This window comes from Salarias fasciatus, chromosome 10 (genome assembly GCF_902148845.1).
Source record: "Salarias fasciatus chromosome 10, fSalaFa1.1, whole genome shotgun sequence".
NCBI lineage: Eukaryota > Metazoa > Chordata > Actinopteri > Blenniiformes > Blenniidae > Salarias > Salarias fasciatus.
In genome coordinates, this window is record NC_043754.1 from 2,264,485 (window position 1) to 2,282,148 (window position 17,664).

Here is a 17,664-nt window from a genome sequence, read left to right on the forward strand (position 1 = left end):
CTTGTTTTCCTGCTTCATCTGTTTATGAAACAGCTTCTCATTGAGTAATGAGGATACTCTCTAATTCAGGCTCATTTTAGTCTTCATTTTAGTTTGTTTCACATCTTTTTCGTCATTTCATGAATGTAGCTTCATGTTTTTCCGTCTGTTTATGGGTACTTTATGCACACTTTAATTAATCTCGTCCTGCATAATTTTCTTAAGATCAATTTGTGATAATTTTGTGATGAGTTTTTTTCTAATTTCTATCCCATTTTATTAGTTTTTACAACTTCATGGTTATTAGCATAAAAAATAAAAACGATTTATAAGATTGAAGGTGTTCTGCTTCTTTTTGTTGCCATTTTAAAATCATAGTTTTGTAGTTTTCCCAAAGTTTATTTTTTCTTTTTAGCATTTTGAGTGTTTTTAGTTTTCTATCTTTACTTATTTTACACGTCCTCTCATTTAGGTGGTTTGAAGTCTCACTGTGATGTTTGAGATCTTCACAGATTTTATATCACAGGTTGATTTATTTTCGTTTCTCATTTAATTCTTTTGGGGAGTTTGATTTTTTTTTTTTTTTGTGCATTAGTGCACAAATTAGCACAAATTAGCCATTTGTGTTAATTTGATTTTTGTGTTCATGTCAGCTCAGTCTTTCACAGCTTTGATTGAATTTAAACAACTTTTACAGCTTATCTTGGTTTTTTTTTTCATAATGAATTCATTAATTCTTACAACTTTCTATGTTTTTGTGGTATTATTTTATTCCATATTCTTGTAGTTTAATACATGTTCATTTTGTGTTTTGCTTGTGTCAATTTCGTCCTTTTTCATCATTTTTTTTCTTTTTTCTGGTCATTGTATTGGTTCTGGTTCATTTATCAGCTTTTTCAGTTGTTTAAACTTTCATTTTAACAATTCTTATATTATTTTGCCTGTTTGAAGCTGGTGTTTGTGTTTATGTGAACATTTTTGGATCTTTTTTTGTCTTTTTTTAACATTTATCCACTGTGCAGGCTCACTGTTTTGCTTTTAGTCTAATTTTATATATTTTTTTGCTCTCGTTGAGGCTGTTTTGTTCACTTTTTGTTGCTTGTTTTTGTCTCTTCTTATATTAACCATTTTCCCTCCTCTTTGTGGTGATTTTTTGTTAACTCAGCCAGATTTCAGGTCCGTCTTCGGTTGTTTCTTCGGCGTGTTGAGTCGAGTCTTGCAGGTTTTCCGACGCTCATCTTCCAACTGCAGGATTAGCTTGTTGTAAATGTGAGCTATAAATGATTAAATATCTTTACAGGGCAGCTTTTACACATTAGAGGAGGCGAGTCCTGGATGTGCGTTCCGATGTTCGATGTGGGACTAAATAATTCAGCTCCGAATGAGTCGGGGGTCGTTTCTCAGGCTGAACGTTTGCGGTTCCCTCCGGCGTGGAGGCTCCAAGCAAACAAACCTGACCGGCTACCAGGATCCTTTAAATGTCAGAGGAGTCAGTCCGACACCCGTTCACCGCCGGATCAGGTGTCTTGTTGTGTGTTTGGTGCGGCGGCGTTTCCCATGATGCCGCACGTGTCCCGCTTGGTCTTCAGGTGTCTTCGTCTCACTGTAACAGCAAAAAAACAAACAAAAAACACAGGAATGAAATTAAATGTTTTTCAAATGTTCTTGCTGATAGTGTACAATAAGTTTTACAAGGTTTTGCATCTTCTTTTAGGGTTAAGTATGTGAATATGTCTCTCACCTGCAGAAAAATGGAGTTTTGATGGTAAAAATGGTAAATTTCTGGTTAAGTTAAAGAAATAAGTGAAAATCCATCACACAGTAAAAAAGAGAAGAGGATAAAGATGCTTTCTTTATTTAAAAAAAATTAAAATAAAGATCTGAGTCAGAGAGATGCCTTTTCCCACCAGTTTGTTCTTTCAACATGAAAAAATCCTGATTATAAAGAAGAATTAAGTGGAAGGTAAAACCTTAAATCATTTTCGTAGGACTGAATGTATTTATGGAAGTGTTACAGTCACCGAGTTTATATGAAATCCACCCAAATGTTTCACGTTGAAACGTATTCTCGGTGTAAACTGTTCAGTAGGATTTCATTTTGGTCCATTTTACTGCTTTAACTACATTTTAAGTCCTATTAATAACATTTCTGAACTCGTGGTCGTTGAAATCGTCCGTCTCTAACAGTTTGTGGAATCGCAGTCTGCACAGTTGAACGCCGCCCGTGTCTCGTTCCCACGGCGACACGCTGCCGGTATGACGCCGGCGCCAGGCTCACGTGTCGCAGCGCCGTGTCGCTAACGGTCACGTTGAGGTCAAAACACGCGCGCCTGGTTACCAGCAGGTCCCGCGCCACTGTAAACACGGCGGAACGGACTCGTCGCCGTCCTTCCCAGGAGGTTTGGTCCGATGGAGGCGGGTGAGAAGCCAGGAACGCCGCGCTTCCCGCCTGCCAGACGTTTATAAAGCACAGTCGGACAAAGGAAAGTTCCTCTGCAGCGGCGCTGATCTGACTCTCCTCCATCTTGTTTTCATGCTTTTTCTCATCATCACACATCGGCCTCTTCTCCTCCCCGACCTCTTGACCCCGGCGCTAACAGCTCGATCTGCTGGTTGCATCTGCGCCGGAGCAGTTCCTCTCCTCGCTCCCTGTTTGGAGCCTCCAATCCGGAGCCTGATCTCCAGACGGGAGGATAAGCCGTCCCCGGAGGAGCTCCGCCCGGTCCTCTGAGCACCGGCCGGCCTCACATCAGCTCCATCCGTCCTGTCATCCTCTCCCCGTCCCCGCTGGAGATTAAACCGTTTGGCCTCCACCTCCACCGAGGCCGATAAGGCCGACAGGAAGCCGCCCGGCTCCACCCTAAACAGGCTCCATCTGAGGCTTTCCTGTAATTACACAGCAAAGTGTTTCCTATCGGGGGTCAGCTGGAGGGTCCCTGAACGCACCGCGGCTCTCACCTGAGACCGACGGACGCACACACACTCGGCACACACTGGATCTATCTCCTGCTTCCTCACAGGAAATTCAAGAATCAGAGAAAAGGACAGAAGTTCATGAGAGGAAAAACGATGAATAATAAAGAAGAATAAAAGAATTGAATCAGAGACAGGCGGGTGGAAGAAGTTACAGAGTAACAGATGAAAATGAAGGATGAAAGATAAAAGGCTGTGGACAGAGTCAGAGAGGAAAGAGTAGAGTCTCAGATGAGGGATGTTTTCCCATCTTATTGGTGAAAAGCTGTTTCTGAACAGTGTGAGCCTCAGAACTGATGGAGTTTCACACTGAAGCGTCTGTTTGTGTCACTTGACACCGTTCATGATCATTTAATGGCCTTTCGAGGTTGATTTTATCGGTCTTCCATCCTCTTGTGCTGCTGTTTATTCGTTGTCTGCGTCTTTATTCGCAGTTTTTCTCTCTGTGGTTGTGTTATGAACCACTTTGTGTTTGTCGTCACTGAATCTACTGATTTTTTAAAAGTTATTTTTTTCACCCAGTATTGTGATGTCCGGCGGGTTTGTTGATTTTTGTGTCTGTTTTTGGATGTTTTGTGTGTTTACTGAGTGTTTCCAGAGGGTTTGTGGTATTTGTCATTTCTTGCTCTTCTTGAGGCTCTTCTGTGAATTTGTGTGACTGATTTGTGCGTCTTTACACAGCTGTCATGCGTTTCGTGTTGTTTACCTCTGCAGCTGTCACGTTGTGCTGCTGTTTTCGCTCCTCTCCTCAGCCCTCCTTCTCTTTGGTTGCGTCGGTGAACTCGGGGGAAGTTTCAGTCGAAGCGCCGGCTCTGTCATTAAAGCCGTGAGATGAGTGAGAGCTCCGGCACCTGACCGTGAAGCACCTTGTTCTATTAGACTTAGTGAAATTCCTCCATTAGCCCCCCGGGGACCCGTCCAGACCTCATTACTCCCCCCAGTGAGCCGCCTCCATCTGCCCCTCCATCAGTCACTCTGGAGTATTTAAAGCCGACTGGATTTCAGAGCCGTCTCACCGGGACAGATTAAGCCTCACTGACCAAATGAAGTACGAGGAGTGGCCGTTACGGACGTGATCCTCGTGGCCTTGTTCATTTCTTTATTTATCTCTCCATTGTCCATCCCTCATTCATCGCCCCGCCTCCGGTGGGGCTGCTCTCCCGCCAGCATCAGGGAGGATTTCTGTCCGGAAATCTTCTTAAAGCGGCACTTGGCAAGATTTTTATCCAGAAAAAAAAAAAAAACACAAAAACAAAAGAGAATTGTGTGATGGGGCTAAATGGTGGAGAGCAGCCCATCCGCTCTGATGAGGAGCTGAAGCTTTGGCCCATTTTCCCCGCTGGGTGATCCCTGCTAGCAAGCCTCGTTGGCACGCCACAGCTCGCATGTTGTGGCTGCAGAGCAGCGGATCGCCGTCGGACGCCACTAGAGACACGTTTCAAACCCAAGCATATCATAGATGCGGTGGCGTGTTGATTTTACTGCACACACAGGTTATTCCATCGTAAACCTGCTCCTAGCAAACCGCGTGACGGCCGTCTGTTAATTAAAGAGGCCTGACCTGAGACGACCACAGCGAGGCTGTAAACTACCGCCACGGTGGCTGCCAGACCATAAATCCTCTGAAAGAGGGAGCAGCCATGTGTTATTTCGGTCTGTTTGAGTCGATCAAACGGTGATTGATCGGTATTTTGCGGCACGGTGATGAGATTTACTGACGCTTTCAAAACAAATCCTCCTGAAAGAAACTGATTTATAAACTAATGAAACCAAGAAGACGAGGCGCCGGCATGCCGGCGGCTCTCAGAGAGGGAAGCTGATGTTTATTCAAAAGCATCTGAACCACCGTCGGTGCTGGTGAGCTTCGGCTAATGCTAATGCTAATGCTAACAGCCAGAAACGTACGTTATGTTACGACTTTACTGAAGTTTCTGAGTAACAGTTAGCTTGAAAACGGCAGCAGGTGTGTCTCTGAAGCCTCCAGGTGGATGGAGGCTGGAGGTCAAGGTTCAGGAAGCGTTCCAGATTCAGGATGAAGCCTGGCGTCTCACCCTCCGTCCTGCCGGTTTAAAGATGTCCGCCAGCAGCTTTGGACGTGTTGACTCGTCTCTGTTTCTGGCGATCCTTCCTTCCTGTTCCAGCCTCTCATCCGTCTCCTTACAGCAGCGGAGTCGGTTACAGGCTTAAAGCCGTCGTCAGCGAGCCGCCGCCGCCGCGTTTGTGTTTAAGCCTCTTTGTGTCATCTCCACACGTCCGCTGATCCATCCGTCCGTCCGTCCGTCCATCAGTCAGCACCTCTGCAGTCAGCTGGCCTGCCTCCGACGGCTGCTGCCAGTCAGCTTCCAGTCTGACACCAGGGTCTCCTCTTCCTCCTCCTCCTCTTCCTCTCAGCACCCTCATTAGTCCGAGTCCTCATCAGGAGCAGAGTCTCCTCCGCCTCGCTGTCTCCGTCGTCCCTCTCCTCGCCGTCACTCACCTGCTCCGGATCCACAGTGACACAGAAAGCGATACGTGTCCTCTGGAGGCTCGCCACGCCGCCGCGGCTCTCGTTTCACCTTCACACGCTGGAGAAAGCAGGGCGAGGAGGAAACTTTAACTCTGACTCATTCATTTTTAATCCCCTGGTTGTTTTTTACTTCTTAAGAGGAGCCTGGATTCAGATGATTCTCCTCCCTTCATACATTTGGCTGGCATAAACGCCGTGTCCAATGTGAGCTGGCGCTCTCTCCTTTAGAGGAGGCTTAGAAAGGTTTCCTGATTTTTCTGCTGCTGATACCTGTAGAAAAGCTGTGGACACCGCCGCAGAGGAAGAGAAGCCGCTCAGACACATCTGGACGGACTCTGCACTTTCATGTGATTGCACCATTTCCAGTTAGCTCCACTGAGAGAGTGGCACCCGAGCTGTGGCGCTAACCACCAGGACTGTCGCGTGGTGTGTGTGTGTGTGTATCTGTGTGTGTAAAACACTGGCTTTCAAACCTCTGGAATAGATGAGCAGTGTTTGTGCAGGGGAGGCAGTCGTTATTAACCGTATTACCATCGGTCGTGCACATATGTGGAAATCCTATCAATATTTTAAAAACACACCTGCCACTCTCCCACATGCCAGAATGTGTGATGAACACACACACACACACTCCTACGAGGAGCCAGAGCGCTGGCAGCTGTGTGGATGATCAAACAGGACACCTTCACACGGAGCTGGCTGTGGTAAAAAGAATATCATTTCTGGGGTTTGACACTGAAAGAAGCCTTTGTAATGCAGCCCTCGCCTTCAGACTGGAGAGGTGGAGAGGTGGAGAGGTGGAGAGAGGTGGAGAGGTGGAGAGAGGTGGAGAGAGGTGGAGAGGCGGTGTGGGTTAGCGATAAGGCAGGAAACGAATGGAGAGGTAAAGGTGAGGGATGGAGAGGAATAATAGGAAAATAACAGTGTGTTACCTGCTGCTGTCTGACTGCTGGATGGAGAAAGGAGTGCAGATGCACACACACACACACACACACACACACACACACACACACACACACACACACACACACACACACACACACACACACACAGTCAAAGCACCTTCTGTTCTCAGGCCTGCATTCCTGTGGGAAAACCTTTAATTACTGTAAACATCCATTATGCAGAGTCAGGCTGAGTCTCAGCTGCTTCACCCTCACTCCGTCCCAGAATCCCCTCCTTCAGCAGGTTCAACGGCGACTCACGAGATGTCAGGTAGAAATAGTGTGTGTCCGTCAATGTGCTTCTCCTCAGTGCACGTGATGTTTTCTGGCTCTCGGCTGCCCTCCACTGGTCACATGTGAGCACTACATGTCGGTTTATCTCACTGTCAGACTGTCAAGCACGCGTGTTTGCACCTGGAGGGAAGCCATGCACAGGGAGAACATGCAAATTCCACTGAGGAAGGACAGGAAGGTGGCGTCACGTGCTGCTCCTTTTAACACACAGCAGCTGCTGAAGTGAAGGAGGAAGGTTTGAGATGACAGAGCAGAGGAAGTGAAGACTGTGAGCATCACGAGTCTGGTGTCTGCATGCCCGAGTCTACAGAGACCACAGAAAGTGCCCAGCGCTTTTATTTGAAGCTTCATCCTCTGAATGGCGGCGATGTTTGGATTCACTGGAATGTTTTGTAAATTGCAGATCTTATCAGAGTCGTGCAGATTGGGAGGGGTTGGTTGTTAAAGGATGTCACTTCCAGGTCGTCAGGATGTATAGAACGGATGAGCAGAAGCTCTGCAGGAGTCCGATCATTCATTCATTCACTGGCGTCATGTGTGCTGCAGCAGACATGGAGGCTTTCACAGCCCCCACTTCTTATTTTCACAGACAATACGTCTTTAAGACCCAGAATCTGCTGGGTTTTTGTTTTTTTCCACGGTTTGCATGCGGACAGCAGATTTCGGCGTCCCTCTGCCTAATCCCATCAGTCCAGCCTCTCAGCGTCGGAGCAGGGTTTTCTGGGACCAGTGCCGTTCGCTCTGTTGACTTCAGCTGGTGTCTCGACGTCGTCCGTCGCCTCAGGAGTGATTCTGGTAGAATTATGAGGACTCTCTCCAGACACATGCTGCATGGAGCGTCTTCACACCCTGGTTGGTCGGAGCGGCTTCGGCTGAACTGAGATGCTGAGATGTGATGAGTTCCTGTTTCTTCTCCGGCGTCTCTTCCTGTCGGGAGAACCGATCGCGTAGCGAAGACTCTGAGGGAACGTCAGGGGGTGACGGGGCTGAGCTCTATGAGGACAGATCGACACTATTGTGTGCCATGTACTTATAAAATCAACAGGAAAAGTGTGAATTTGACCAAAAATGTGACATATTTCATAGCTGATGGCTGCAGTGTTTGTTTAAATTCTTATATTCCTTAAAAAAAAAAAAAAAAAAAAGATTAAAGCATTTCCAATGACATTTCCAACATGTATAAGCCTGTTTCAGAACGTCTTCTTCCTTCTCTCCTCTCTTTTACGCTCAGGCGTTTGGGCCCAGCTCCAGATGCCGCAGACCAGCCTGGACGTGATCAAGGGTCAGATGGTGGTGCTGAAGGCTTCGTACTCGGACGCCGGCGCCGACATCAGCACCAACACCATCCTGTGGAACTACGTCTCCAACAGCACGCAGCTGGTGAGCCGCCGGACGCAGCGACGGCCTATATATAGAAAATATGTCATCAATAAGTCGAGAAGTTTGCATCTGCCCAGCGGTGGGATCTTTTCGCTCCACCATCTGTGGCTCCGATATCAGGGATTACAGTTAGAAGGGTTCTTTGCCCGTTTTCAATGCTGTTAATCTGACAAAGCTCTTCCTTTGTGAACCTTTGGAAATTAATCCAAGACAAAAAAAAGGCTTAAAGCTTGCAGAAAGTATGAAATCTATGGTGTGTATTCACTTCCCGCCGCTGCGGCGAGTTCATTTTGCCTTTGAAGCCTGAAAATTGGGTTTGTCCACATCCGATTTTGATAAAATCATTACTGTGGTTCATGAAGCAGAAGAGTTTGGGGCTTTATTTTTTTTTCTCGTAACAAATCCAGCTGAACATCGTCCCCCTCCCCCTCCTCCTCCTCCTCGGCGCTGCATTGTTTTTTTTACACATCATCCAGAGACCTGGCTGCGGCCCGGCTTACATGGCAGCCGAGGTCAGATTACTGGGCTGTGCAGATGGATGACCCAAAAAGAGGATGACAATCAAAAGCAAACAAGAGGCGAGGGAAGAACTCAGGAGAGCTGGAAAAGGCACAGTTGATTAAAAGTTCTTTTTATTTCATTTATTTATTTATTTTTAATCTGGCGTGCCATCCGCTGTCTGCTTCACTGTAAGTTGGAGCCAGAAAAAGATGAATTAAAACAACAAAGTGTGAGAATCTCCGAGCTAAAGTCTCTGTAGAGAAGCTTTGCGCGTTACTGCTGCACAGCTGAGGTAAGGAGAGATAAACACTCCCGACACGGAGGTGAAGTCTGCTAAAAACTGCCAATAAAATATCTACAATAAAACTAAGAAAAGTGTTTTTCTACTCACCTATATGTCTACTTAAATGAAAATGGAATTTAAACCTTCATAAATTTAGTTTTATAGAGTGATAAGTGACATTTTTATGAATCTCTGAAGTGTATTGGGTTAAAACAGGAACTCGAAACTGATAGAACCTAATTTATGGCGTTCCACAGGGTTCTGTATTGGGACAACTTTGTTTCTATTTATGCTTTTATTGAGCTAAAAAGTCTGGCAGACACCAGTGTGGAGACTGACATACACATTTTCCTGTATTTCACTGTCGGAGGTTCTAACAGTAATCACCGACGTGTGAAGTAACACGGTGACTCCATCTCAGATGAACCTGTAAATCCTGCTTTAATGAACTGTAAATAGTGTATTTAGACAGATCTGATGATCTTCCACCTGCCGCTAGCATACATGCCCCGCAGTAACCAGGTTACCCCGATTGACCAGGTAATCTGATAACAAGCACTTCACTGACTTGGTTTCTTTGATGTGAGCGCGGTCGGCGCTTCTCTCTGATGTAAACACAACCTGCTGCAGAGACGTACAGACTCCAGTGCTCAGAATCCCATTTTTATTTTGGGGAAACAAAAAGGTTTTCATTTCAATTTTAAACTATGTGAGCATTTATGAATGACTGGGAAAAATACACGTGAATGCAGTGAAATGGGAAAACTGGGAAGTATCCAAGTTCCCAGCTGCATAAAATGTTACATCATTCCTCTGCTTTGTTGCTGTAAATCTCGATGCTCAGAAAAGGAGAATAGTTTGCATTCATGCAACAACAAAATCACAGCAGGGGAATTTCTTCAGTCACGAGACAGATTCACCAAATCAGGACATGTTGCTTTTACAGATTCCTCCGATTCCAGACATGGCTGGCTGTTTGTGAGACTGTAAATAAAGCAGAGTTTCCATGTGAAGCCCTGCTTTCCTGTCTGTCCTCCTGTCCAGATCATCTCCTACACCAAAGACCTCATGAGTCTGGGCGAGTCGCAGCTCAGAGGTCGCGTGGGGTTCGCCACCACCATGCCCTCACGAGACGTGTCGCTGTACATCAACAACACCCAGGAGTCCGACTCGGGCCGCTACCTCTGCCAGGTCATCATTCCCGGTAATCCCGGCCTCACGGCTGAGCTCAGCCTGGATGTGAAGGGTGAGGAAGGATCCGCCGCCGCCGCCGCCTCCGTCACAAACACGCCGTCTGACTCCGACTCTCCCCTCAGTCCCTCCCGCCGTCCCGAAGTGCTCTCTGTCGGGGAAGCCGGTGCTGAAGGGGAACGTGACCCTGAGCTGCAAATCCAGCTCCGGGAAGCCCGTCCCGATTTACCGCTGGAGGAAAACCAGCCCCACGTCCGAGGTCTTCTTCTCTCCCATGCTCAGTGAGTGCAGCACACACACCATGATGCCTGGTTTGAAGTGTGCTATCGGCCGTACGTACGCACACACACACACACCTTTCTCTGCTGTTCCAGATGAGAAGACAGGTTCTCTGAAGCTCAGCAACCTGAGCGCCAACATGTCGGGGAAGTACGTCTGCACGGCGAGCAACTCCGCCGGCTCCGAGAGCTGCTTCATCAACCTGGAGATCGTCACCTGTACGTAGCTCCGCCGCCTCTCACACACTCAGTGTGTGTGTGTGTGTGTGTGTGTGTGTGTGTGTGTGTGTCCTGTGGTGTAACGGCAGCGTGTTTGGTTGCAGCCACGAACGTGGGGATGATCGTGGGCGCCGTGGTGGGCTCAGTGCTCGGCTTCCTCTTCCTCCTCTTCCTCCTGGGCTTCTTCTTCTTTCTGAAGAGGCGAACGGACAGCGAGGACGACATGGCCAACGAGATCAAGTGAGGGGATTCGTACCGGAAACTTCCAGAAGGGGACAGTCTCAGTCTGTAGAAGAGACGCCTCGGTTCAGCCTCTGAGGCATATTCAGGAAAAATAAAAAATGTTGAGATTAAAATTTCAAAGATGAAATTTTTAAGAAGAAAATTAAAAGTGTCAAGAATAATAGCAACAGTCATTCAGGCACTTGGTGTAGTGGTTGGAGTTTGATGTAGTTTGGTGTAGTTTGGTGTAGTTCGGTCTAGATTGGTGTAGTTTAGTGTAGTTTGATGTAGTTTGGTGTAGTTTGGTCTAGATTGGTGTAGTTTAGTGTAGTTTGATGTAGTTTGGTTATGTTTGGTTATGTTTGGTGTAGTTCGATCTAGATTGGTGTAGTTTGATGTAGTTTGGTGTAGTTTGGTCTAGATTGGTGTAGTTTAGTGTAGTTTGATGTAGTTTGGTGTAGTTTGGTCTACATTGGTGTAGTTTGGTGTAGTTTGATGTAGTTTGGTGTAGTTTGGTCTAGATTGGTGTAGTTTAGTGTAGTTTGATGTAGTTTGGTGTAGTTTGGTCTACATTGGTGTAGTTTGGTGTAGTTTGATGTAGTTTGGTGTAGTTTGGTCTAGATTGGTGTAGTTTGATGTAGTTTGGTGTAGTTTGGTCTTGTTTGGTGTAGTTCGATCTAGATTGGTGTAGTTTGATGTAGTTTGGTCTACATTGGTGTAGTTTGGTGTAGTTTGATGTAGTTTGGTGTAGTTTGGTCTAGATTGGTGTAGTTTGATGTAGTTTGGTGTAGTTTGGTCTTGTTTGGTGTAGTTCGATCTAGATTGGTGTAGTTTGATGTAGTTTGGTGTAGTTTGGTCTTGTTTGGTGTAGTTCGATCTAGATTGGTGTAGTTTGGTGTAGTTTGGTCTAGATTGGTGTAGTTTGATGTAGTTTGGTGTAGTTTGGTCTAGATTGGTGTAGTTTGGTGTAGTTTGATGTAGTTTGGTGTAGTTTGGTCTACATTGGTGTAGTTTGGTGTAGTTTGATGTAGTTTGGTGTAGTTTGGTCTAGATTGGTGTAGTTTGATGTAGTTTGGTGTAGTTTGGTCTTGTTTGGTGTAGTTCGATCTAGATTGGTGTAGTTTGGTCGAGATTGGTGTAGTTTGGTGTAGTTTGATGTAGTTTGGTGTAGTTTGGTCTTGTTTGGTGTAGTTCGATCTAGATTGGTGTAGTTTGATGTAGTTTGGTGTAGTTTGGTCTAGATTGGTGTAGTTTGATGTAGTTTGGTGTAGTTTGGTCTAGATTGGTGTAGTTTGGTGTAGTTTGATGTAGTTTGGTGTAGTTTGGTCTACATTGGTGTAGTTTGGTGTAGTTTGATGTAGTTTGGTGTAGTTTGGTCTAGATTGGTGTAGTTTGATGTAGTTTGGTGTAGTTTGGTCTTGTTTGGTGTAGTTCGATCTAGATTGGTGTAGTTTGATGTAGTTTGGTGTAGTTTGGTCTTGTTTGGTGTAGTTCGATCTAGATTGGTGTAGTTTGATGTAGTTTGGTGTAGTTTGGTCTTGTTTGGTGTAGTTCGATCTAGATTGGTGTAGTTTGGTCTAGATTGGTGTAGTTTGGTGTAGTTTGATGTAGTTTGGTGTAGTTTGGTCTTGTTTGGTGTAGTTCGATCTAGATTGGTGTAGTTTGATGTAGTTTGGTCTAGATTGGTGTAGTTTGGTGTAGTTTGACCCCCCTGTCCCCCCCACCCTGCAGGGAGGACGCTCAGGCTCCAAAGCGGGTGTCCTGGGCGAAGAGCGGCATGGGCTCCGACATCATCTCCAAGAACGGCACGCTGTCCTCCAACGCCTCCAGCCCCCACCACAAGGAGCCCCCCCACCTCCACAACAACCACCACCTGCACCACCTGCAGCAGTACCCTCAGCGCCCGCCCTCCGACACCGCCTCCATCATCACCGCCACGGGCAGCACGGCCGGCTACCGGCAGCGCGGCCCGGGCGCCTCCACCCCCACCCACTACAGCTACAACCACAGCAGCACCCTCCCCCGTGGGCAGCAGGCCCCCTCCCCAGAGACCACCGCCAACGGGAGTTCGGGGCCGGCGGGGCCAGAGCGCTACACTCAGCTGCCACAGGCGCAGGCGCCGCCGCCGCAGGCGTATGGCCTGCCGCCACAGGCGCCCACCCCGTCGCCCCCGCCGCTGCCCGCCTCCGTCATCACGGCCTCCAACATCGCCCGCATGGGAGGGGTGCCCATCATGGTGCCTGCACAGAACCAGGCGGGCTCTCTGGTCTAAATGGGGGGGCGGAGACACTGTTTACCTGCTTCAAGTAGCCTCAGTCTTTTATACTCCGTATGCACTGATCACTCAGCAAACTATGTATAGATATGACTTTCATATCCAGTATCCTCTTTTCTACTTTATCTAAACATTTTTAAGGCTTTTGTTTTTCATATGTAGCTTTTAAACGTTATATCGTCCACTGTTGGGGTCCGGCCTGCTCAACCGAAACGCCACCTGAGAGACGAGTCGGCAGGTCTCACGCAGTAATGAGTGTATTCTGACTTGTGAGAAGACGGATACTCCAAGTATCTCTGCCTGCGATGGATTCTCATCCTTTAAAACGCGTCCAGACTTGATTCTTTCTTCTTTTTAAAGGTACAATATGTAAAGTTGTACTGTAAGGTCACTGACCCGATGCCAAGTTAGACCAAATTCTGCCCTGGAGATTTTCCTTTTGGGGACGTTTCTGCCGCTCTGCAGTGACATCTTGTGGTCATAAGTGGTAAGTCTGTATAAACCACTGCTTCATCTTATGGTACACAGTGTGTTACAGTACTGCTTGACGCCATATTGTACCATTAAAGAGATGGTCTCCGGCGATGCGGAGTTCAGAGCCGAGCTGAGTCCACCCTCCAGCTGTGAGGATCTCAAGCTGTAAATACGGTATTTATTGAGCGGACGGCCGGGGACAGACAGCGCAGTGTAATGTCAGCCCTGTGCGGAACGCGCTGTGAAGCACAGGCCGTGTCGTTTGCCTCCATTGTAACACTGGAACCAAAGATATACAGTGTGTGTCGTATCTTTACGTCGTCGTGTCCTCGGTGTGTGTTTGCAAGTGGAAGTGATAAAAAGAGAGGAAAACAGAAACATTCGACATCGTTCTGCTTTTTCTGAGACGGAAATGCTGACGTGAGGGTGTTTCACAGACTAAAGGTGCCTCACGACTGATTTGAGAAGGGAAAATATCCACAAATGAAATTGAACTAAACTCACACGGAATTTGTTGTTCTAATAGTTTACTTGTGAACAGCTAAAAAATAACGTTCACCCTTTGGAATTAGATATTTTATTGCTCCAAAGCCCCCAAATCTAGAGAGAAATCCTCTGTAATTTGACACCAGTCTCATCATCAATAACACTACATAAAAAGTGTTAAATACTGTCACTGATCGACCAATGAGACTCACTCAAAAACTGAAATCTAATCTGCACCTGCAGCTCTGGAGGCAAATGTTGAATTCAATTCAAATGTCTGAAACACATTTATACCATCCAGGACGACAGGTTCTTATCGCAGAAAACCAGGAAATAAACATGGAGTTTGTGATGTTTTCAGTCAAAGAGCATGATCCGTCCTGCAGTACCACTCCCCAACACCAGAGGGCGCTGTGAGCAAACAGAGACACGCAGGAAGAGGCGAAAAGTGCTGAAACTCTGGAAACACTGACTCTCTGCTGCCACCCAGTGGACTGCAGTGGCACGACCATGCTGGACCTTCACAGCTGATTCTTCGTTTTATTTGACTGAATCTGCCTCAGATCCTCTGTATGAAGGTGGCAGAGCTCCTCTAAAACCCCGAATCATCAGACACAGCCACTGTCACCAGCAAAAAAAAAAAAAAAGGCAACTTATCCGCTCCAAATAAAGATAAATATCCCTGTTTTGTTATTTTTCTTACTCTTCGTTCTACACAGCAGTTTATTTCCACCTGCAAAGTGACTTGAAACCGATCAAATTCAACCAGATTTAACATTTCTACTTGAATGAATTTTCTAAATTATCATTATTCCCTCTTAAAGAAGACCTGTGCTTTTTTGATCAGCAATGTCCTTCACTGCAATGTGTTATTTCCACTCAAAATAGACCGAAATCATGTTTAACTTGATTTCTGTGTACATACATACATACATACTAATCTATTTTTTTAAATTAATGCATCAATCGGACTCATTTCCTGGGATCAGGAAAGAGGCTAAACGCTGCGGTCTTTATGCATTTAAAAGACTGTCTGCTGTTTAATTCTCCCCTCTCTTTGTCATTGCTGGTTTAGACACAAAATGACTCCTGACTGACTGACGATGTGGAGAAGCGAAGCTCTTCCTGCTTGCTGTATTTGCTTTATTGTCGTAACACTGGAGCTCCTTCTTTTCTTTTAGCTTTCTCTGTTTGATTCATCGACTGCAGCCGTTCTGAAACCGATCGTTTGGAGAAATGACGAAGGGGAAAACCTGTAAAAGGCCTCACTTCACACCACTCATGCAAACTGAGCTCAGCCGAGCGGCGGCTTCGAACCGACGCCGTTCTGAGCTCCTGTGGTGGAAAAAAGAAGGATTTGATTCAGGAACAGCGAAGCTGGAGACATTTCAATGGATTTCTCTCAGTTCAGTCGTAAATGTGCAGTTTAAAAAGTGTATATTCAGATAAATTCAAGCCTTTATTTTTATACGGCCATGTATGCGAGCACAGGAGCAGCCTGTAACTCCAGGACCAGTAAATGTTTCAGATGAGTTATCGACCCGGATGGATTGTATGACTGCAGTGACCTGACATGTGCTTATTTATACAGACGGCCATTAATGTGCAGAGGCGCTCGTCTCCTCTCATATTTATGTTCAATGAAAATGCCTTGTATGAAATTTTCAAATAAAATACAAATGAGTAGCTCGGTGCCGGCGTGTTTTTATTTCCCCATTCAGGATGAGACGTTCTGATAATAAAAATAAATGATTTCTGCTGGCAGAGGGCTTATCTCCAGACAGAGCAGGAGGATGAATAAAAATAAAAAATATGGCTACTTTTTAAGGTGACCTCAATGAGAAAAAAAAGTTTATAATAGTTTATAATAAAAATAGTTTTTCTCAAATGCTAAAACACATTTCACAAACGTTTCCTCTGTGTTCCCCAATGTCTGAACACAACGCCCTTTTCTAAAGCTACATAAACACAACCACACCTTCTCACTGCAAAACTCAAACTTTCACACCAAAAGAGCAGCTCGAAGCTTTCAGAAATGTAAACACTAATATACACATCATTACACACAACAGCAAAACAATTGAAAACGCAATGTTCAATTTGTGAGAAGGTTCTTTCAGACAATGCATATTCTTAGAAACTTTACAGTAACGGATCATCTCAGATCGCTGTAGAGGATTAGACGTTCAGATTTGTGAGTTTCATACAAAGAGTATAAATCTATAGAAAATACTGCATGTACACTACTGCAACACAACTCAGTGCAAAAACAGAATCTATTGCACACAACAGTGCGCTTGAAACCCTGTTCAGGGTGTGAAGTTTTTTTTTTAATTTACTTTATTCACACCACACACACACACACACACACACACACACACACCACAATCCCTGTGTGGCATCACGTCGCCTCCACTGGGATGTCGACACAGGCCGGCTCCAGCTCCATCCCCTCCTCTGACTGGAACTCCTCTTCCCCTGACTCTGCCTTCAGCCATCGTGTTTGTTTGGAATCTTCAGCAAACTGTGCACTCTGAACTGCTGTCATACGTGTGGTCGCAGCATCAGCAACAGGTGTCTTCCATTTTGAGTCGTTGTGTGTAACGAATGACGCCAGGTGTGTTCGTTGTGCTCCAGTATTGCTGACTGTGGCAAGCATTGTGCATCACATGAGCTTTCATTTGAGAATATGAGCAGAGTTCTCTTGCAACTTGTGTTTTAGCAAGGAAACGTGTTTAGATTTATGAGAACGGAGGATTGTGTTTTGTGAATTGTGTCTTCATGAGAAATGTGTTTATGATATTGGCAAATGATGGCTAGATTTATTAAATGTGTTTAGACAACTGGTCGTTTGGTTTAGAGGACTGGCTTTGGTGTTTTAGCATTTGAGAAAAACAGTAAAATTAAATGTTTGACCTTCCTCCTTCTAACCAGCAGATGGCAGCAAAGAGCCAGTTTGTTTGGACAGACTCAACTTCTGGGATCAGTGTTTAACGTTTCAAAGACACTGAACGGTTCCACTCAACAATCAGATGAATTTTACTGTCAGATCTTTGTTTTTCCTTCATTATGTCAAACCTGTTTAGGTTTTGGAGCCAGTGTTTGGATGATTTGTTCTCACTGATCCTTATCAAAGATGGGAAATGTGACACACACTCTGAGCATCAGGAAGTTTGTTTACACATCATTTTTGGTGTTTGGTTTTTCATAACATAGATTCATGGTGAGAAGGATTCAAGGACATCAAAACATTAATGAGTAAGGAATAAATTAGAATTTGGTGGAACATAACTTCCCTTGCTGAGGATTTCAAGCTCCAGAAAGGATCTTTTAGTCAGATCTGAGTCTGTTCACTGGTTTCACTGACCTGACCGCCATATTTTAGATGTCTCTATGTTTCAGTCACTTCAGTGAAATAAATATGTATTTATCTGCGAGTTACTTGGACAAACAACTGGTTTGAGTCTTATTTTTAATCACTGATTGATAAATTGAGCATCAGGTCAACCAGAAGCAGCAGTTCTGAGGTGATATTTTGTCATTTCTTCACCTTTTTCATCAACCTGCAGACGGAAGATATGCTTCAGACAAGAGGCAAATTTCTAAATATTTTTACAATTTATTCAATAAAACCTGTCTGTTGTATGTTTAGTTCTTAT

At 45.4% G+C, this 17,664-nt stretch overlaps 1 protein-coding gene across 1 annotated transcript in view; it reads left to right on the plus strand.

Annotated features, from left to right (window-relative positions):
• The window catches only part of esama (endothelial cell adhesion molecule a), a 49,980-nt gene extending 34,289 nt beyond the window's left edge, over positions 1-15,691 (plus strand). The window contains exons 2-7 of the mRNA XM_030100752.1: positions 7,928-8,076; positions 9,905-10,106; positions 10,177-10,332; positions 10,426-10,548; positions 10,653-10,788; positions 12,502-15,691. Of these exons, the coding sequence (XP_029956612.1) occupies positions 7,928-8,076; positions 9,905-10,106; positions 10,177-10,332; positions 10,426-10,548; positions 10,653-10,788; positions 12,502-13,042 (1,307 nt within the window). The 3' untranslated portion in view covers positions 13,043-15,691. The remainder of the gene's footprint in view (positions 1-7,927; positions 8,077-9,904; positions 10,107-10,176; positions 10,333-10,425; positions 10,549-10,652; positions 10,789-12,501) is intronic.
• The last annotated feature ends 1,973 nt before the right edge of the window (positions 15,692-17,664 follow it).